The sequence below is a fragment of the Eptatretus burgeri genome, chromosome 16 (assembly GCF_056783735.1).
Source record: "Eptatretus burgeri isolate ZD-2024b chromosome 16, Ebu_testis_v1, whole genome shotgun sequence".
NCBI lineage: Eukaryota > Metazoa > Chordata > Myxini > Myxiniformes > Myxinidae > Eptatretus > Eptatretus burgeri.
Window position 1 is genome coordinate 63,470,402 of NC_140976.1, and position 23,149 is coordinate 63,493,550.

The 23,149-nt window shown below is 44.4% G+C and overlaps 1 protein-coding gene across 10 annotated transcripts in view; it reads left to right on the plus strand.

The window, feature by feature from the left end:
• The window catches only part of LOC147011202 (solute carrier family 2, facilitated glucose transporter member 5-like), a 176,360-nt gene that overhangs the window by 19,816 nt on the left and 133,395 nt on the right, over nucleotides 1-23,149 (plus strand). For 9 of the 10 annotated variants that reach the window (XR_015052470.1, XM_085859995.1, XM_085859998.1 and 6 more), the window contains 3 exons: nucleotides 13,091-13,243; nucleotides 15,754-15,956; nucleotides 22,901-23,011. Coding sequence is in view for 9 of the 10 variants with exons in the window: in XM_085859995.1 (XP_085716121.1) it covers nucleotides 13,091-13,243; nucleotides 15,754-15,956; nucleotides 22,901-23,011 (467 nt within the window). In the remaining variant the exon portion in view is untranslated. The remainder of the gene's footprint in view (nucleotides 1-13,090; nucleotides 13,244-15,753; nucleotides 15,957-22,900; nucleotides 23,012-23,149) is intronic. The other variant, XM_085860000.1, reaches the window with a different exon arrangement.

Below are 23,149 nucleotides of genomic sequence, written 5' to 3' on the forward strand. Positions count from 1 at the left end.
ACTCTTTGCACCAAATGACAAAAAATTGGCAGAACAAGTGAAATTCGTGAAACGGTCCTTCAATGACACCCAAATGGAGTTTAGGCTCTAAGTGTGCCAAGTACACATTCGTACAAGGTAGACCAACAAAAACGGACAACATAAAAATCGACCTAGATACAACAACAGAGGAGCTAGACAATGAAGCATCTTACAAAGACCTTGGAGTTGAAGAAGGCCACCAAATATGTCATAAAAATGTACAAAACAATTACCAAAGAATACCTGCGGAGAACGAGGCTGATCCTGAAAACATACCTGTCCCCAAGGAACAAAATCAAAGCCATAAACCAACTAGCTGGACCAGTGTTCAATACAACTGTGGAATCGTAAACTGGCCACAAGCGGAAATCAAAAAACTAGACATTAGGACAAGGCAACTCCTCATGATCCACAAAATGTTCGACAAAAATCAGTGCATCCTGATCATCTCTGAATGAGATGATAATCTAGAAGATGTCGTGCACCGAATTGAAACAGCAACAAATACAGCCCCAAGGATTGCAAAAAAGACAAAATTAAAATACAACACAAAATACCAACAGATATATAGTGACAACTGGGAGAAAGTCAAAAGAGCAAGGAAATATAAAAAAAAATGAGTTGGACAGATTGGGAATAGACAAAGAAGGATCACTGGAATTGCTAAGAAGAGATCAGCTCAATTGGGATGGAGAACGAATCATAATAAATGCCCAAGACCAAGGACACTACACGTTTGGCTTTAAGAAAATCGCCGGACTGAGGCAATCCAACAAGTGTAGGTTTTGCAAGGTGAAACAGGAAGCATGAGTCACCTCTTTTCAGGATGTAAAAAAAAAAACTCATGTCAGAACAGTTGTGCACACAAAGGCACAGCAAGGAATGGAGATTAATCCACCTGCACAACTGCAGAAATTTCAATATCCATATTCCACAAAACTCATGGAAACACAAACCAAAAGCAATCATTGAAAACAAGGAGATAATGCTCACGTACAACCTGATGAGATAGCATCCAGCATGAACACAGAAAAGAAAGCACTGCGACCGGACATAGTACTCAGATACAAAAAGGAAAATAAGGCATGCTGCTAACTGAGGACACAGTACACAGTGATTTTGGTCTAAATAACACAGAAACAAGAAAATGACCAAATACCAAGACCTCAGGAATTAAATGAAAAGATCTTTGAAGCTGAAGAACGCCAAAATTGTACCAGTGATAATTGGAGCAACGGGAATGATAAAGAAGAACCTCACAAAGATCCAACAAACCATCCCTGGGGACATTACCACAAACGAACGACAGTTGAAGGCTGTCTGGGGATCAGGGAAGATCCTGAAAAGACCACTCCGAACAAAACACTGAGAACAACACAACTTAGCCCATGAATCACAATCCTTCACCAAAATGAAGGTGGATACTTCGAGTCCTGGGAGGACTCTGTTCCACCTTCAAAAACCCAAATTATGGAGATAACAATCGACATCTTGGTGAGATATCCCCCCCCCCAATCCCTCCCCCTTCCACAGATCTAGTGTCTCTGTTCCTTACTTTGTCCTTCCCTCTCCCTCCCCTCCTGCCCCCCCCCCCCCGTTGTAAATTATGTGTTAGCTCTCATATGAGCCTCGACAATGTATCCAAAAAAAAAACACTAATTGCAGTAGTATTGTTATGAATTTGGAAGCCTTGTGCACACAAACATACAGGTCCTATAGAACAGTTATATTGGTATGTGTTTTTAGTTAGGGTCCCCGTCCCTTGTTTAATGGGTGAATAAATATACATGCGCTGCGAAGTTACTTTGATAGTCAGGGTTTTCTTTTATTTTTAAATCCTCAAAACTACAACAACGCCAGCATCACCCTCACCTTCACCTCGCTCTGGCCGACGCCATGGTGGGCGGAGTTCAAGGAGGAGCCTCGCGACGGCCCTTGACCAATCAGCGTGCTACGAGGGAGGTGGCCACTGCTCAGCCAATCAGACCCCGCGACGGTGAGGAAGGCGGTCCGCGTGACGTCACTACGCCCCCTGGGCCAATCGACGGACTTGCCGCTCGTTTTTGGCCAATGACGGCGATGAGCAATTCTGCACGCCAAAACCGTCCAGTGAGGGAGAGCGGGGAGGGAGGAAGCGGCCCCTTCCCCCCTGGACAGGGTGAATAACGTGGCGGCACGATCGGACCAGAGGAAGAGCTTGCTTAAGAGATCATTCCTCCACAAGAACCGCAAGGGTTGCACGCCGTGTCTCTGTCGGTGAACAAGGAGAGAGAAACGGGTGACACGAGTGGAGATCGCATTTGCCTGACACGAGTGGTCATCACGTTCGCCTCATACGCGAAAGGTCCGAGTCCCACCACCCCACCAGCTCGAAGACCACACGAGGTGGACAGGTCCGAGTGCATGCTCTGGTCTTCAGCTCGCCTTTCCCTCAGAGCTGGAGGCCTCAATAAAGGCTGTGGCCACCGGTTCTTCGGTGTACGTGTGTGTGTGTGTGTGTGTGTGTGTGTGTGTGTGTGTGTGTGTGTGTGTGTGTGTGTGTGTGTGTGTGTGTGTGTGTGTGTGTGTGTGTGTGTGTGTGTGTGTGTGTGTGTGTGTGTGTGTTTGTGGCGCCAGTCTATTCAGTAAAACTGCATAAGTGCTTGTACATAAATTGCTATTCCTTCTATATTCGGTTAACTCTGCCTTCTTGCATGCTCCTCTGCCCCATTATAAATAAATACATCAGTTCGTTGCTGTGTTTCTTCCATTGGCTTAGCGTGGCACGTGTTGGTGAATTATAAATGCTGTTGCCACTGTAAATGTACGATTGGACCGACGGAACTTTGGCAACCGTTCGCTCGGGTTGCGCACGGGTCGGGCACACTAACGGCTCGACTCGTACGAGGGCTGTCGAGGGTGAATTTCCCCGGTAGTTTGGACGATCTGGGTATTCAGGTAAATTGAAATTGGCAATCGACCCTACCCCACGTGGTTGACATATTGGCGATCTTCGGTCCGATAAGGGACCCGTCAGCTCCAGAGTTGTCCGGGGTGACGACCTATAAATTCCGGGTGTTCGGTGGAGTTGACTCTGCAGCTCCATCTAGCGGTCGTGCTCGTCGCCGATACCGGGCCCGCAACGGTATTGCATACACTTCAGGGCGAGACTAATAATAGTTTTATGAGGTGTAGAAGCATATAAATAAATTATTTCTGGGTTTTACCGCCATTTCCCTCAGTGGCTGTTACATCACCCTATCCAACAAGTTACATTAGTTGTCCATGACTGTTGTTTGTGTCCTTTATAATGTCCTTAAAAACTATTTTCCTGTTTGGAATGATTTTCAATTTTGTTTGACTGCCAGGCAGGGAGATACAGTAAAAATATGACCTCGCCCAATTCTGAGCCAGGGTACAGTAAAACTTGTCTTCCTCTTCATGTTCCGATTCATGTTCAAAATATAACATTCAATTTAAATAAATTGTTCCTCGATCATAAACTGACAAGACAGACAGACTGACGGTCGGACATGAACCAATTGCTTTTCCTTGCTCTTCGCATCACTTGTGCAGGGTAAATATCATGCTATATATATATGTACCATTTAGGGTCATCTCTCAAAGGTGAAGAAACACTTTTAAACGTTTTAAATCTCGGATCTGGCATCAGATCTTCACCAATATATAATCAATTCATCCTTGTCTCACATTCAACGTGTCCACCAAATTTTGGCCAAATCTGACCTTGACTTTTTGAGATATTCTGCTCATAGACAAACAAACAGAGGCGAAAACAACCTCCATCCACCTTCAATGGAGGCGGTAATTTTGAATCCTTTAAAGTTTATACAGTCATGACTATTCTTAAAGCATTATATTGTGATGGTTTTGGAAATGCACCCCAGGGGAGAGCATACATCGACATGTAGTTGACCCGTGGATGAGTTATTTCAATAGTCTATGTGCAGGTAGACCTTTGCCCCTTGTCTTAGGGTTTGGAATGGTATGCGTTGAGGTTGGTTTGTGTTTTTCCCGGTGTAATGTTTTCCCTCCTCCCTCTGCTCCTTTCAATCTTTCTTCCAATACCCCCATTGGTATGTCACCCCCCTCCCCTCCATGCGACTTTCAACCCCCATCAGTCCGTTCCAACAATACCCCCTCTGCCTTTCTCAGTGCACCAAAAATCCCCTTCACAAAATCTCAATTCAACAATCCCTTCTTCACCCCATTGGTCGTACCTTCAACCCCGCAGCCGGTCGGTCATCCCTCGGTCTGCCTGTGGTCATTAATCCTACGGGCCGATCGGATTACCTTCACCGCATCGGACTTTGTCCCTTCTCGCATGCATGTCCGTGGTATGAAGTGCAACACTTTTCCCATACATAATAAAGTACGGCACATCTCGTGTGCTTGATGCAGTGGCACACAGGACAGACGACGTTCAGTAAAGAGTGCAGAGAGGAGCCAGAGGGCACATGTGGTGTCTTTCATGCGCCAAGGGTGCGGTGGGGGCTTTGTTGAAGTGCCCTCAGAAACAATGGCAGTTTCCCACAAGCTGCATCATGGACCCGCCCACATCGGATGTGGACCAATGAGAGAGAGGTTCGCACGAGACGAGTGGGGAGAAAGCCATGTCCTGTGTGGAGAAAGGAGCTTATAGCTGGTCGTCGTTGGTGTCCTAAAAGCTTGTCCGGTGATCCAGTGATCCAGTGAGGAGGAAGAAGTCCAGAGTGTGAATGGTGAGATCCACCTCAAAGCCTGTTCTGTGAGCTGTACGGCATAAAAAGCCCAGAACATGGCTTGGTTCATGTGGAGAAGATGAAGACCAACTTCAGCAGCTTGACTGGATGGAACACACCAGAAACAGCGTTCCTGTGAACTAAACTCCAGAGGAAATGGAGATCCTTGCCATTGGTATACTGGACACACCTCAGAGTCAGAGAGGAATATATATATATATATATATATATATATATATATATATATATATATATATATATATATATATATATATATATATATATACATACATATATATGCACCAAGCCTGGTTTTGGTTTAGTGGTTAGGGTGGCTGGTTTGGGATCTTAGGGTCCTGATTTCAAGTCCCATCCTCTGCTGAATTAACACCAGGTGGAGTTGTCTCAGCCTGTCATCCTTCTGAGGACAGCAAAATGAGTACCAGTGAACTGGTAATAGGGGCATTACATCAGGGGTGCCCCCATACTCGATGGCAGTGGCGATACCCCATTGATCATAGCCAGTTTAAAGCATGACATTATGCCACCACAATAATTGAAAAAAAAAAGTACATGTATACACACACACACACACACACACACACACACACACACACACACACACACACACACACCACTTTCTACCACAAAATATGAAACTGCAGTGAAGTAATGAGTGTGACATTGTTGTGTACAGGTCTGGGCTTAAACCTGCAACCCATGTACCTTGGGGAAATGGCACCTCAGCACTTACGAGGAGTCATGTCAATATGCGGAATGATATTACTTCCCATCGGCATCACGTTTGGCCAGGTGGTGGGACTACCGTACGTCGACATTCTTATCCACACCTTCTAGCCCTAGTTTCACAACTGAAAGATTGTGCTGACACATTTTGGTGAACTGTTGCTTTTGTGTACTTCCTAAGTTAAGGATACGTTTAAAGTCAGGTGAGGTCAGGAATGGGAGTTTGCACCGGAGCAGCGCGTCGCTGTGTCCACTTTCCACTAGTACTCCAGGGGACAATGTCTGGCCATCTTCCAGGCAGATGCCTGGCCCATCCCCATATACTTGCAATTTCAATCAATCTGCTGCAACCATGAGGCATGTGGTCGGCCCATTGAACTCCTCCATTACAAGGCTTCCTCGCTGAGAGTATCTGGTGAGCAGGATCAGCGGCAGGAAAATGAGCAACATGTCCATATAGCCGCAGCTGATGCCACGGACTATACAGGTAACACATCTCATCTAAGTCTCTCTCAGAAACTGATCGTTAGACGCAAAGTCTGACCAGTGATAGCCAACGATTCTCCAAAGAGACCTGGCACCGAAGAAGGTAAGTCTCCATTTCATATTATTGCGGATTTGGAAACCTTACTGCACACAACATACTGCTGTTCGACTTCCTGGTCGAGGGGCGGAGACGTGAGAATCCCCCTTCGACCAATCTCGGACGGCCGGGAGATCACCGACGCCTGTCCAATGAGGGCGAGACGGATCCCTCCCACCTGTCAAGGATGGGATATTTTGGGAGGCGTAGAAGGTGGGTGACTCGTGACTCATGACTTGTGACTTCGCTGCACAAAACGTTCTTGTCTCGGAAGATTCGGTGGCCAAGGTTAATGACTTTGGCTTAGCCAAGCAGCAGGCTCTTGTTTGTGTGGGGCGACCGGCTGAGAAGGTCTTCCTGGAGGAGAATCGCCTGCCTGCGAGCCGGAGGAGTGTGCCAGTGCCCGACGTTACCCTCCGTACCTGGTCTTGGAGCGGCATCGTGTTGCGGGTTCGAGTCCCGCCACCCCAAGATCATCAAGAACTGCATGAAGTGGGAAGGTCCAAGCTAGCTTCTTACCTCCAGCTCACCTTCCCTCCGAGCTGGGGGTATCAATAAAGGCCGCAGCCATCATTTCTTTTGGGGAGGGTGTGTGTGTGTGTGTGTGTGTGTGTGTGTGTGTGTGTGTGTGTGTGTGTGTGTGTGTGTGTGTGTGTGTGGGCCTGTCTTCAAGTAGAATTGTGTAAGTGCTTTCTTTTACTCATTGTACATTGCCTGCCTTTTAGTCGGTTCAGCTCTGCCTTCTTGTGTGTTCCCCTTCCCCATTATAAATACTGTAAGTATCCCCTTTTGTTAAATGTTCCAGCTCATTTCTGTGTTTTTCCTTGGCTTGGCACAGTGTGTGTTGAGAAATAGCGAGGTTGGATATTGTTCACTTGGTCCGACGGGCCTTGGTAACCACCGCTCGGGTTAAACACGGTTCGGGCACGGTAACGGCTCGTCCCGCTCGTGGTCCGTCGAGGGTGTGAATTCCCCGGTAGCTTTGCCACGTGGGAAATTAGGTATATTGAAGTTTGTCGATTGACCCTATCCCATGCGGTCGAATTATTGGTGATTCATAGTCCAGTAAGGGACCCGTGCCTTTCGGACTTATCCGAGGGTCACGACCTAAATTCCCGGTGTTCGGTGGAGACAACTCTACTGCTCCCTCTAGCTGTCGGGCTCTCCACCTATACCCAGCACCGCAACAATATCGCTGGTCAGATTCCATGTCTCACATCCATACAGCAAGACTAAAAGACTTGGATTTTTGTCCTCCTGCATAGGTACTGCTCCTGCGTAGGTACCTCATCCTGCATAGGATGAAGAACAAAACGTGTCAAAGGGTGGAGAATCTCCTTGTGAGCCAACGGCCATCCATATCTCGTGCCCAACTGTCAGCGGACGTCCTCCTGCAGTTGGGATACTTCTTATTAGGAGGTCGGTGGCAGGATTTGCACTCCAACCACCGTTAAACCCTTAATTCCGCAAAATATTCCAAAAGCAGAAAAAAAATCAGAAAACCCACTCCATGGGAGTACCTCCTGTGCAGCTACCCTTCACAGGGCAGCTCACCGGATGATGCGATTGGGGCAAAGCCTTCAGGACCCCAAATCTTTGATAAGAGGGAAACAAGGGGGTAACATTCCCGGGTCAGATTACGGGAGAGTGTCGGGGTGGTGCTGAGGTGTCGTCCACCAGACGATGGACTCCTTGGGTTAACCTGAGGCAGTCCCTTCGGATGGGTGCCTGGAATGTCCTATCCCTAAGAGAGGATGATCACCTGTCTCTGTTATCATCTGAGCTGAAGCGTTTGGACATCGGTATTGCAGCTCTCTCTGAGGTTCGGAGAGCGGATAGTGGTGAGATCATGGGGGGTGATTACACCTACGACTGGTCTGGTCGCTTTGATGGTTACCATGCCGAAGGAGTTGCTATAGCTGTGTCCAATAAACTGACTCCAGTGATAATTGAGGTAGCATCGGTCAACTCGCGTATGATGAGACAAAGGATTCATCACTCCTTGTGTGTCGTTTCACTGGTCTCTGTATATGCTCGGACGGAGGTGAGTGATCTCACTGTGAAGGACGCATTCTATGCCACACTCGAGTCTGTGGTTGATCAGTGCCCCAGGCGAGATACACTTCTAGTCTTGGGGGATTTCAATGCATCAACTGGAACTGATAGAGATGGTTATGAGACATGTGTTGGTCCCCATGGGTCTGGAACTGTGAACCTGAATAGCACAAGTTCCTTAACTTTGCAAGAAGTCATGGACTTAGGGTGGCCGGTTCATGGTTTCAGCGCCCACAAGCTCATCGCTGGACTTGGTATTCCCAAGCCGGCGGTGTGGCAAGGGAGATTGACCATGTCCTCATTGACGGTCGTTGGAGGATGATCCAGAACTGCAGGGTCTGCCAGAGTGCTGAGTTCCTCAATACTGACCACTGGCTTGTTGCAGCAACTCTTAAGTTGCACCTTAAATCCAGGAGAATGGTACCATCCCTGCCTTGGCTGGATGTTGACAAGCTCAAGGATGAGAGAGTCACTGAGGAGTTTGCGAACATAATGAGTGGACATTTGGGGGGTCTGCGTGCTTTGGGAAATCCCGAAGAGTTGTGGAGTGCCTTCAAGACCACTGTCCTTGATGTTGTCGGTGGATGTCTTTGAACTCGCCAGAGGGTGAAGAAGAATTTTGTCTCTCAAGGGACACTTGATACCATTGACCAGAGTTGCAGGGCCAGGCTGAATGGCAGAACTGAGCTGTTCAGGGAGCTGAGGCGTAAAACTGTACGTGCACTGAGGGAGGACAAGGAGGCCTATGTGTGAGAAATATGTGAGGGGGTAGAGCATCACCTGTGGTCAATTGATTCTCGTACTGCTTACAGTAGAATTTGCACATTGCGTTCATCCAAGCCCATCCCTCGGTGTACTGCAGTTAGAGTAGAGGGTGGTAGGCTCTTGACAGAGGAGTCCGAAGTGAAGGCCCGCTGGGCCGGTTACTTTGAGCGGTTGTACCAGGCTGATCCACCAGCTGTCGAGTTGGATGTTAGATGTGTTACAATCCCTGTTGCTGACCCTCCAATCAACTGTGGTCCACCTTCGTTTGTGGAAACACAAGCTGCGGTAAACTGGTTGAAATGGGGGTAAAGTTCCAGGGATCTGTGGCATCCATGCTGAACTTCTCAAGGCTGGTGGAAATGCTGCACTCGTGTTGTTGCATGCAGTTCTGTGCTCTGCCTGAAACACAGGCATCATCCCAACTGACTGGAAGAGGGGCCTTGTTGTCCCTCTCTGGAAAGAGAAGGGTGATAGTCAAGACTGCAACAACTACCGAGGGGTTACGCTGCTCTGTGCCGGTCAAGGTCTTCACTCGGATAATTCTTGATAGGGTTTGCCACCATCTGCTTGAGCACCAGCATCAAGAGCAGTCAGGCTTTACACCAAAGAGATCAACGATTGACCGTATCCTTGCTCTTCAGGTCATCACCGAATGCAGATGAGAGTTTCGGCAGGGGCTGCTTGCAGCCTATATTGATCTCTGTGAAGTGTTTGATTCAGTTAATCAGGATGCCCTCTGGAGGACTCTTGGTCTTCGTGGGGTGCCACCAAAACTGATCGATCTGATGTCCAAACTCTCCTATGGTACTGAGAGTGCTGTGAGACGTGGTGGTAACATCTCCGACTTAGTTCCAGTTGTTACTGGAGTTTGTCAGGGGTGTGTACTGGCCCCCACACTTTTCAGCACTTGAATGAACTGGATTCTGGGGAGGATGTCGGAGAGATCAAGTTGTGATGCATCGATTGGTAATGTCAAGATCTCTGACTTTGATTTCGCAGATGATGCAGTGATCTTTTCAGAGACTCCAGATATCCTTTTGGTGGCCCTCGAGGTGCTGAATGAGGAGTCTGAGCCACTGGGATTATGGTTTTCCTGGGTCAAAACTAAGATCCAGGCTTTCAACGACATCTTGGATGCTGCTATCCTGTCTGTACCTGTTTGTGGTGAGGATGTTGATGTCACGGAGAGATTCACTTCCCTTGGCAGTGATATTCATGTCTCTGCTGGCTGTAAGCCAGAGGTAAACAGATGTCTGGGTCGGGTCTGGGGATTCATGGATTCATTGGATCATGGGGTGTTGCGCTGCCGGTACCTGTGTGTGAGGACGAAAGTCTGAGTCTTGAGGTCCTTGGTGATTCCAGTATTGCTCTATGGATGTGAGACTTGGACTCTGACCAGGGATCTGAGACGGAGATTTAATTCCTTCGGTACCAGATATCTTCGGAGAATCCTTGGCTATCTCTGGTCAGACTTTGTGTCCAACGAGCGGTTGCTGAGAGAGACTCAAATGAGATTTGTTAACTATAGTCCTTGAGCGGAAGCTCTGGCTGTATGGACATGTGGCTCATTTTCGTGACGCTGATCCTGCTCACCAGATTCTCTCAGTGAGGGAGCCTCGTGAGTGAAGGAGGTCAATGGGCCGACCACGTGCCTTGTCGTTGCAGCAGGTTCATCGGCTTGAAGGATCTGCCTGGGGGATGGCCAGATGGAGGCCCCTGGAGTACCGACGGAAAGTGTACGCAGCGACGCGCTGCTCCGGCGCATGCTCTCACACCTGACCTGACCTGACCTGATGCATCCATCATTCTGTAATGAGGAAGTGGAGCATGTCACTGCATGGATAGCGAGGAGAAAACAACAACATTATCGGGTCCCATCTCTGCTGCAGAGCGAGTCGCAATAACGTTGAGTGTTTAGGCCACAGCTCATGCATAACTATAATATAAACAAGTATTGAGCATTGATTATAACCACACACCACACACACACACAGATCCACACCCACGCTCTTTCTCCATTTGCCTTGGACTTGGCATTCTGCTTTGAATATGATTTACTGCTTTCGTCATAAAGGCAGGCATGATCCCACCACAAATCTATGAGCTGGGTCTCTTTTCTTCTGACAAAAAGTCTGCTGTATCGACGCTACGACAGAAGTCGCTGAAAGGTGAAGTTTAATTGGTGAATACATTGTGCCATGGTCAACGTAGACTGCAGCACACTACATATCAATGTATGACTATTGCCAAAAACTCGTTATAAAAGTTGAACATATTCAACTTTTACGATGATCGCTGATGTACTTATAAACCTTGTTGACAACGCTCATCAATCGCTGCACATTCCACGATCATCAAAGACTTTCACAGACTAAACTGTCACAGACAGTCTTGTTGCATGGTGTCAGCTCGTGTGCAGTGGCCTCAAGACGCAGGTGTTTCAAATGACATTTTTTAAATTAAAAAATCGATGAACAAAATGCTCATTTAAATACGATGATGGATCATTTGAAGGCTGGGATTGAGGAACAGAATTCTACTTTTAATCCCAAGATGGATGAACAAAATGCTCTTATGGATGCAAGGATAAATGAACAAAATGGGGAACTTGAGCATTCGTCAGCACCAGTCACTGCGAAAGTAATAACACACAAAGGAGCCATTTGAAGAAATTAAGCTGTTAAAGCATGAACTTGTGGAGGCTACAATTGAAATGTCAGAAAGGTCTGTTATCCATGGACATTTGGGTCAAATGTATACTCAAATCGGGAGGGGTATGGAAACCACAATTAAGAGAAAGCTTCCAATAATTGGGAGTGAAATGGAAGGCAGATTTGACTCAAGGATTTCAGAAAAAGGAGCTGAACCCCATCCTATTGTGAAGTCAGCAGTATGGCAAAAGATAGTGGCCCTCAAGGAAGAGGTAGAAAAGCTCAATGAGAAATTGAAGGGTATCAAGAGATGTTCTTAAGAACATATACCGTACGTATGATGAATCAAAGTATGGATGCGTTGAACCGAGTGTTGAAGCAGTGCATGGATACATTATGTCGTGGGCATGGTATTGGCTTAATGGTTAGGGTGGTGAGCTTGGGATCCTGAGTTCAAATCCCACTCGGCTGTTGAATTAATACCAGGTGGGGTTGACTCTGTCTGTCATCCTTCCGAGGTCGGCAAAATGAGTGCCAGCTTTCTGGTATCCTGTGTCGGAGTTGTGACCCGTCCAGGATTGTGTCCAATAGCCAAGGAGACTGATTTGGCAGCACTAACGCTCTGCACAGAGTATGGTCCCAATGGATGGATGGATGGATGGATGGTATTGGGTCAAGTAAACAAGGTGGAATACCCTAACTATCACAAATTATGTAAATCCCAGTAACTGTGAAAAATTCTTTACGAGTGATTGTTCAGTGGAGTTTGGTTCAGTCCAGTGTTAACACTTTTGTATACTTATGTTTCGATATGAAATGAATGGTTATTATACATTCATGACTCTGTCATGTTTGTTTGGGCGAGATGTTTTATTGTGAAAGCTCAGTCGAACAAAAAGGTTCCAAGTTCGACTTTAAGCTCTGTGGAAAGATCGTGAGAGTTTGGGAATTTTGCGGTTACTTCTGGATACTGAACCACCTTTGGGGTTTTATTTATTTATTTTTGGGGTGTTTTTTTTTAATGCAATCTAGAGGCTCGTATAAGAGCTAACACTTTGTGGTAACGAGCAATTGCTGGCGGTTTCTGGTCATAAAAACCCAGAGTAGTTATGTCATTTGTAGAAGGAGGGGCTTTTGCAAAATATTATTGGTCTGAGTATATATGAATGGTAAAGCAGAGTTGGAATGGAGCAGAGAAGGAAGGGCCAGTCATTAGGTGCTATGCTGTGTGCAATGTGCTTCATCTTTGAAATGTAAGTTTTGATGACACCCTCCTGACGGTTGGACATCAGTCAATTAAACAATCCTTGGTTTTGGTGAAACTAACAGAAACCAAGACCAAAGTAGTGATGAAGGACGGAGATATGACTCAGAGCATGGAGATGAACGTTTCCCAAACACACCGTTTCAATGCACATCGCCAAGGCGCGAGCAATTCTATTTGGATGTTGCGGAATTTTTCCCGAGTGAATACAGGTTTGGAATTCATGCAATTTTTCACAAGGGAGTGTCATGAATCGTTGTGGCTTTTTACCTTACCTTTCCAGGGAGATCCTTGGCTGGCCTGGAGGATGGATGGCCTTTGATTCTTTCCATTACGGCTATCCCAGCTCTTCTTCAGATCTGTACTCTGCCATGGTGTCCCGAGTCACCTCGGTTCCTGCTCATCGACAAAAATGATGTTGTAGAGTGTCGCAAAGGTTTGTTCCAACAACCATTCAGGGGAAGGCATGGGGACATGTTCTATGAAAGCCTAGATTATAAGTACTGCACAAAATAGCAAAATGCACAGCTTGAAATGTTCAGTTAATTTCATGTTTCATCTAATGAGGAGATTTCCCACACTGCAGCACTATTCTGATACGAGTGTTTGTTTTACCCAGGGGGATGGAGAATGAATGATGTAGTGAAGCGGAGTGGGAGGTGGTAGGTTCATGCAGTTATTGTTTGTGTCATGATGTGGAGATAATTGACATGACAAAAACGGAATATTGGCTCCATGAATCAGATGTGATGCACACACAGATAAAACAAAAGACAGTATCACCAAGAAGGAGAGAGGGTGTGGTCACAAAAAAGACAGAAGAGAGAAGAGAGAGGATGTGAAGGCACAGTTACAAAACCAGAGCTTGGAGAGCCTGCACCATGGAGGTTGGAGAGGCTGCAGTGTTGAGCTTAGAGAGGTTGCAGCATGGTGCATGGAGAGCCTGTGGCATGGGCATTGCTGATCCTGTGGCATGGGCCTTGGAGAGCCTGCAGCATGAGGGTTTGAGAGTCTGGTGTGAGAGTCCTAGTTGGTATAAGCCTGCGGCAAACTTGTGAAGCCTTCGCTCTGTTTCGGATCTTGAAGCATATCTCCTGTGATGCCCATAGACGTGTGTTTTGAGCATTAGACAGTGCTCGTGGTGACATCCCTTGGCTGCCAGTGTCGACTGAAGCCTATGACGGTGCTCCCTGTGGTACAATACGTGGAGTGCACATTACCAAATCTGCCCAGGTCTTCCTCAAGAACCAGCATTCTCCACATTAAGCAAGGTTTAGTGCTTTGCACACTCCATCCCAATCTACACAATGATTGCATTAATAGACTGTAACATGCCAGTTTAATGCCAAAATCCCCAGCAGCAATATAATAGGATCACTGTGCAGCCACTGTGCCACACTGCCTTGTTTTCTCTGTGGGGTCAGTCGAACTCCGAACCTGGTTAAAGATATGAGGTATGAGGTATGAGGCATCTCAGCGCAGCAACACCTCTGAGCCCTCTCTCAAATCCCTTGAAAACACTCAGAACCAGTTAAAACCAGCTGGCCCACATCCTGCACATCTGGTTTTGCACATCAGATATCTAATAAATCATCATTAGCCCATGACAGCACGCCAAAACAAACAACAGAAACCCGACACACCCTCGATCCGCAGAGACAATCTGGAGATGCCACCAAACACAAGTCATCTGGCATGCCAATCACAAGACAAGGGAGCCCCTGATCCCCGTAACTCATCCAATGGGGAAGGAAGGGGGGGGATGCGCAATAAAGGGGTGGGGTGCACACGAGCTGTCTGCGTTTGTTTCATCCTTATGGCCCGCCTTTCATCTTTGGATCAGGTGTTGAGTATGACTTGCCCCATTCGACTTGCCCAGTTAGTCATCGATTTGGCCGTTTACTCGTCTCTTTTGTCAGGGGTTGACTTGCCGTGTTCAGCCTCGGGAGAGAGAGATAAAGAATTGTCTGTACTGGACTTGGCTTGGCGCCCTGAATAATAGTCTGTGTGCGCTATCGTCATCTTTCCGGGTGTGCGTGGGGTAACACGTCATTGCCAGAGATGCGTGCAAATGGAGGTGGAAACTCAGAGGCACGCTGAGCGGGTCGGCACTGCACGCTGGGCGAGGATGACCAGGACTGAGAGACTTTGTGCCAGGGTTCATTGGGCTATGTCAGCTCAGCCAAGCTATCGCTAGGTGTGCTGGGACATAAACAAGACCCCACCTCTTTCTTTTTCTCCGACCTCGATATCTCTTCTTTGTCTCAGATGTTTGATTGGCCCTTATTTAAAGTTATAAGTGATTGATTATGCATTCAAGCGTGGTTATGTATGCGTCTGGAATGAGGGGGAATGTCATTACTTGTACATATATGATGATCCTTGGAAATACAGCACGTGTGATTTGTTTTTTTCATGCATTGTTAAAGCACAGCTTGGCTTGACTCATCTTGTCTGTCTCGGCAGAGGCATATGGCAACTGGTTGATGAGTTAATCGAGCAATTCGGCTCTAGTTGAGGTCACAACATGTGACTTGGTTCCGCCCAGCCAATCAATTAAGATCTGTCACGTGACTGCCAGCACGGCACTCGCTCGTGCCTGGAATTTCATTGTATGGTAACACGACTCTGAGCGTGGGATCCCGCAAGAAGTTCTCGGGCGACTGGCTTTGTGGTCTTTAAAGACTCGTCATGCTGTCTGGAGTTATCCATGGATGACAACCGTCACGACACCATTATAACTTGTATTCATTTAAGTCTCCTTAACATGGCAAGTGATGTTCAAGAAACAATGGAAACAAAAGGGGAGGGCCCTTTCACCATGAAGATATGTTCTTGTTTACCTCATGAGTACATTCTCCACTTGCACATATACAAGATGTCAATGGAGTACGAGTGGTTCTCAATAATTGTGTGTTTCACCCCGACTACCCGGTCTCTTTGAAGCTCTGAAGTGGTTGGGTGGAAAGCACATGACGGAAATGGAGATGAATTCCCAGATGGTGGGAATGCAAGAGGAGCAAACTCTCATTGGGGAGGAGGGCAGGGAGAAGTCGGCGCTGGAGGTTGCTCGAGATCCCAACTTACGACGAGCACTGATCTCTGTGATGCTGGTTGGTGCAGGACAACAGCTATCTGGGTTAGACGTGGTACGTAAACTTTAAACGATTGTCTTTATCAGGATTATCTGAAAAACAAATCAAACACTTTCTCATTAAGGACAATTAACCTCTTCGGAAAACGATACGACTTTATTTTAGAAGTAATACATGTTCCTGTTGGGAGCAAATTATGGTGTCAATACCTCCTCCTTCTTCTTCTTCTTCTTCTTCTTCTTCTTCTTCTTCTTCTTCTTCTTCTTCTTCATCTTCATCTTCATCTTCATCTTCATCTTCATCTTCATCTTCATCTTCATCTTCATCTTCATCTTCATCTTCTTCATCTTCTTCATCTTCTTCATCTTCTTCATCTTCTTCATCTTCTTCATCTTCTTCATCTTCTTCATCTTCTTCATCTTCTTCATCTTCTTCATCTTCTTCATCTTCTTCATCTTCTTCATCTTCTTCATCTTCTTCATCTTCTTCATCTTCATCTTCATCTTCATCTTCTTCTGACGGACTGACTGACACATCTCATTTTGGGAACAGTAACACCCATTCCCTCCTGGAGCGAAAAAAGGAGTGAATACCCGCTCCCTCCGGAAGGGGACAATGTTTGCCCCACCAGCACTATTCTCCGTGTACAGGTGAAAATTGCAAGTCATGAGTGTGTATATAAAGTGTCGAAACCAGTTTACCTCACGAGTGTTTGTATAAAGTGTGTATATCTGTTTACCTCATGAGTGTGTGTATAAAGTGTCTCTACTGGTTTACCTCACGAGTGTTTGTATAAAGTGTCTCTACTAGTTTACCTCACGAGTGTTTGTATAAAGTGTCTCTACTAGTTTACCTCACGCGTGAGTGTATAAAGTGTCTGTGCTCGTTTACCTCACGAGTGTGTGTATAAAGTGTGTATATCTGTTTACCTCATGAGTGTGTGTATAAAGTGTCTCTACTGGTTTACCTCACGAGTGTTTGTATAAAGTGTCTCTACTAGTTTACCTCACGAGTGTTTGTATAAAGTGTCTCTACTAGTTTACCTCACGCGTGAGTGTATAAAGTGTCTGTGCTCGTTTACCTCACGAGTGTGTGTATAAAGTGTGTATATCTGTTTACCTCATGAGTGTGTGTATAAAGTGTCTCTACTGGTTTACCTCACGAGTGTTTGTATAAAGTGTCTCTACTAGTTTACCTCACGCGTGAGTGTATAAAGTGTCTGTGCTCGTTTACCTCACGAGTGTTTGTATAAAGTGTCTCTACTAGTTTACCTCACGCGTGAGTGTATAAAGTGTCTGTACTCGTTTACCTCATGAGTGTGTGTATAAAGTGTCTGTGCTCGTTTACCTCACGAGTGTTTGTATAAAGTGTCTCTACTAGTTTACCTCACGCGTGAGTGTATAAAGTGTCTGTACTCGTTTACCTCATGAGTGTGTGTATAAAGTGTCTCTACTGGTTTACCTCACGAGTGTTTGTATAAAGTGTCTGTGCTCGTTTACCTCACGAGTGTGTGTATAAAGTGTGTATATCTGTTTACCTCATGAGTGTGTGTATAAAGTGTGTATATCTGTTTACCTCACGAGTGTGTGTATAAAGTGTGTATATCTGTTTACCTCATGAGTGTGTGTATAAAGTGTGTATATCTGTTTACCTCATGAGTGTGTGTATAAAGTGTGTATATCTGTTTACCTCATGAGTGTGTGTATAAAGTGTGTATATCTGTTTACCTCACGAGTGTGTGTATAAAGTGTGTATATCTGTTTACCTCACGAGTGTGTGTATAAAGTGTGTATATCTGTTTACCTCATGAGTGTGTGTATAAAGTGTGTATATCTGTTTACCTCACGAGTTTGTGTATAAAGTATGTATATCTGTTTACCTCATGAGTGTGTGTATAAAGTGTCTGTACTCGTTTACCTCATGAGTGTGTGTATAAAGTGTCTCTACTGGTTTACCTCACGAGTGTTTGTATAAAGTGTCTCTACTAGTTTACCTCACGCGTGAGTGTATAAAGTGTCTATACTAGTTTACCTCACGTGTGTGTATAAAGTGTCTCTACTAGTTTACCTCACGCGTGAGTGTATAAAGTGTCTATACTAGTTTACCTCACGCGTGTGTGTATAAAGTGTCTCTACTAGTTTACCTCACGCGTGAGTGTATAAAGTGTCTCTACTAGTTTACCTCACACATGAGTGTATAAACTGTCTATACTAGTTTACCTCACGCGTGAGTGTATAAAGTGTCTCTACTAGTTTACCTCACGCGTGTGTGTACAAAAGTGTCTCTACTGGTTTCCCTCACGAGTCTGTGTATAAAGTGTCTGTACTTGTTTACCTCACGAGTGTGTGTATAAAGTGTGTATATCTGTTTACCTCATGAGTGTGTGTATAAAGTGTGTATATCTGTTTACCTCATGAGTGTGTGTATAAAGTGTCTGTACTCGTTTACCTCATGAGTGTGTGTATAAAGTGTCTCTACTGGTTTACCTCACGAGTGTTTGTATAAAGTGTCTCTACTAGTTTACCTCACGCGTGAGTGTATAAAGTGTCTATACTAGTTTACCTCACGTGTGTGTATAAAGTGTCTCTACTAGTTTACCTCACGCGTGAGTGTATAAAGTGTCTATACTAGTTTACCTCACGCGTGTGTGTATAAAGTGTCTCTACTAGTTTACCTCACGCGTGAGTGTATAAAGTGTCTCTACTAGTTTACCTCACACGTGAGTGTATAAAGTGTCTATACTAGTTTACCTCACGCGTGAGTGTATAAAGTGTCTCTACTAGTTTACCTCACGTGTGTGTGTACAAAAGTGTCTATACTGGTTTCCCTCACGAGTCTGTGTATAAAGTGTCTGTACTTGTTTACCTCACGAGTGTGTGTATAAAGTGTGTATATTTGTTTACCTCACGAGTGTTTGTATAAAGTGTGTATATTTGTTTACCTCACGAGTGTTTGTATAAAGTGTCTATACTGGTTTCCCTCACGAGTGTGTGTATAAAGTGTGTATATCTGTTTACCTCACGAGTGTGTGTATGAAGTGTCTATACTAGTTTACCTCTCGAGTGCTTGTATAAAGTGTCTATACTAGTTTACCTCACGAGTGTGTGTATGAAGTGTCTATACTAGTTTACCTCTCGAGTGCTTGTATAAAGTGTCTATACTAGTTTACCTCACGAGTGTGTGTATGAAGTGTCTATACTAGTTTACCTCTCGAGTGTTTGTATAAAGTGTCTATACTAGTTTACCTCACGAGTGTGTGTATGAAGTGTCTATACTAGTTTACCTCTCGAGTGTGTGTATGAAGTGTCTATACTAGTTTACCTCTCGAGTGTTTGTATAAAGTGGCTATACTAGTTTACCTCACGAGTGTGTGTATAAAGTGTCTATACTGGTTTCCCTCACGAGTGTGTGTATAAAGTGTGTATATCTGTTTCCCTCACGAGTGTGTGTATAAAGTGTGTATATCTGTTTCCCTCACGAGTGTGTGTATAAAGTGTGTATATCTGTTTACCTCACGAGTGTTTGTTTTAAGTGTCTGTACTCGTTTATCTCACGAGTGTGTGTATAAAGTGTCTATACTGGTTTCCCTCACGAGTGTTTGTATAAAGTGTCTATATTAGTTTACCTCACGAGTCTGTGTATAAAGTGTCTATACTGGTTTACCTCACGAGTGTGTGTATAAAGTGTCTATACTGGTTTACCTCACGAGTCTGTGTATAAAGTGTCTGTACTCGTTTACCTCACGAGTGTTTGTATAAAGTGTCTATATTAGTTTACCTCATGAGTGTTTGTATAAAGTGTCTATACTGGTTTCCCTCACGAGTGTGTGTATAAAGTGTCTATACTAGTTTACCTCACGAGTGTTTGTATAAAGTGTCTATATTAGTTTACCTCACGAGTGTTTGTATAAAGTGTCTATACTGGTTTCCCTCACGAGTCTGTGTATAAAGTGTCTGTACTCGTTTACCTCACGAGTGTTTGTATAAAGTGTGTATATTTGTTTACCTCACGAGTGTGTGTATGAAGTGTCTATACTAGTTTACCTCTCGAGTGTTTGTATAAAGTGTCTATACTAGTTTACCTCTCGAGTGTTTGTATAAAGTGTCTATACTAGTTTACCTCTCAAGTGTTTGTATAAAACGTCTATACTAGTTTACCTCCCGAGTGTTTGTAATGTTGTATTTCTTTTTTTAACGTTATGGTATAAGTTACTTCCACCACCGAAGGTGAAGGAGGTTATGTTTTCACCCCTTTCTGTCTGTTTGTTTTTTTGATTGTTTGTTTGATTGTGTGTGTGTGCAGGATATCTCAAAAAGTTGTGGACGGATTCGGATGAAATTTTGTGGACATGTTGAGTGTGTGACAGGGACAAACTCATTACTGATTATATTTTGGTGAAGATCCGGATCTGGATGCGAGAATTATTTAAACTTTTAAGTGATTCTTCACCATTGAGAGAAAGAGCCAAAAACGATATTTAGCATGATATCTCAAAAATTGAATGGGCCTGACACGTTCACATGGATCAGGCATTGCGTGGCAGAGGTTCGCGCTCTTCCGAGTGCCTTTGTAGTTTGTGATTCGAATGATGCTGTTTGGTATTAAAATATAGAGAGATTTATTTTAAAGCAGAATGAGGAAATTACGTGGAGATTTTTTTGCTTGATCCCCCTTTAAATACTGCATTCGCCTGATCCACCTTTAAATTCACCATCGGATGTGTCCTGGTATGAAAAGTTTGGCTGACACCAAAATTACGCACAAAAAAATTCATTTTTTTTACTTTTTTGTGAATAGCATAATTGAAGGGTGTCATTGGTGTGGATGGCTTACAGTTATGCACCCTTGCCTCTCTGTCTCGCTGGAGTTTGAATCCTGATCCAGCAATGAACTGTCACCCCAATCACATGTGTGTTTTTGCTTCATGTACTGTATGTAAATCAGGTTAAAAAAAAATCACATTAGTAGGAGACATTAATTGCAAAGCAATTCTCGCTCTTGTTTTTGTATGACTGGAAGGGGGACCCGGCGAAAAAAATTTACTTTCACCCTTTAAAAATCGTCCAAATATATGATTGAAATATCAGCTGCTTTTTTTCGTATCCTTTTCTCACATGTCTTGCAAGTGGAGCAAAAGGAAATGTATAATCAGACAAACTGCTTGATAGGGCGATATATTACTGTTAGATAAAAAGATGAATAAAATGGAAATGTTGAAAAAAATACAACCTTGAATATAGCAAGCGTTTTCTGAATCGAATCGTAATATCATAAGCGAAATTGAATGAGACTCACCATAATTTAAGTGAAAAGCAGATGAAGGAACAAGAAGAGTTTTGTTTTGATGTAAATTGAAACCAACTCATCTATCCTCACCTTACTCAACGATATCATACTGTTTGCAGATTGGGCTTGATTCATGGTATCCCTTATAGGACAATTATTGCTAGCCAGATACAGGCAGGCACGGACGGACGGATGCAGAAACGGGCAGATGGACACAGAGACGGACGGACAGATGCAGGCACGCCGAGGCTGAGCTCCTTTTATATTTTTGATGTAAGCTGACAGTTTCCACTCATACAGAGTGCACATTCAGTCGGCTATCTGGACTGAATTTGGGTTGATGTAAATTATTTGAATGCACATTTCTGACATTGACCTCTCTGGGATAAAAAGATTGTTTCCAATGGATTGTAAATTAATGGAAATATTGTATGATATGTAAATAATGTAATGCAGACAGGTGGACGTATTGTTAATTATATTGTCTGTTTGGCTCATGTTGTTTTCAGAGAACGTAACTCCTGATGCTGGATCCCAGATTGAAATATCATCAACTGTGTTGATTTGTCCAATTTTCTGCTTTTTCCTTCATGTAAAAGTACACTTGTATCTCCTGTAAGTCATTCATATAGAATGCTCGAATGACAAACTCTACCTACAGGTCGGCGTTTCACAAATGCTTGTATCCACCTTAAACTCTCATGAATGAACAACCCTGTAGGAACCGAGGCCATTGCAAGGCGAAGGACGAGGAGCGACCGGATAGGGGAACCTATTTCATCACATTTGGACGGATGCCCATCATCATACTTAACCTTGGAGAAAATATTGGAGATGGCGAGAGAGGATGTTGTGCAGTAACAGTATCTAGTGATCTGATTTGTCCATGGAGCATCAGTTATACGATCAGGCAGACATAATGAAAATGCGTATTTCCAGCTGTCTCAATAATTCAAATCGGAATGAATAATTAAGACAATGGTTCATTGCAGGAAGAAGCTGCAAAAAATATAACAAGAGTAAAAAAAAAAATTCAAAGATCACAATCAATGGAGTGTGGACGAATCAAAATAGGAATTTGTTTTTGGAAATGTATGATTTCATTTTCAGTGCTTTCCAGCAACAAGAGAAGTTTGCCATTTCCTCTCGACCAGCCATGCCAAAGCATCTTGTGATATTCAGAGAGATTTGACTGTAGGTTTATATATTTATGTGTATAAGTTAACTTGTAACACAAAATGCATTAATTCTTCTCGACTTTCAGTACATGTGCAAAGTATCGTCAACACATGCCTGATGTCAGTTTCCGGAACGAGCACAGGTACATAAATACTAATACAACCACTCAGTGCATAAATACTAACCAAGCTATCCTGGCCAAGCTCATCATCCCTTTTGGCCTCTTTCCACTCAGCCAATCAGAGCAGTACTTACAAGACTGTCCTCTGTATCATAGATGTAAAAAAAACTCCTCCACGAGCCTTATGACACTGTACTGTAAAATGTAAATAATAAGGGATGTGAATGTTGAATGTTGGGTGACAATATGAGGAAATACTTGGAATAGATTGAATAAATGAAAAAATTGTCTGCACTTGATGAAAGGGTTCAATTTCTGAGTCTGTTTCTTGTATAGCCTCAATTTGTCATGGTGGTATTGGGACTTCCATGATTATATCTTCCTTCATTCCATACCCTGATTGCATCCCCAGATCTACTCATACCTGGTATACATCTTCAGTGCATCAGGTGTCGCTCCAGAAGATATGGCATACATTGCAATTGGCACGGGCCTCTGTGAACTGCTGGCACTTCTGATGAGTGTACGTTTACCTGGCCACTTCCTGGCCGAAGAAATAACACTGTTCATTAGACGCTCACACATGCAATGTGCATCTACCACAAATCTTAAATTCATTACACCCCTTTGGCCATCCTGATGAGATTTCTAATTCACACCT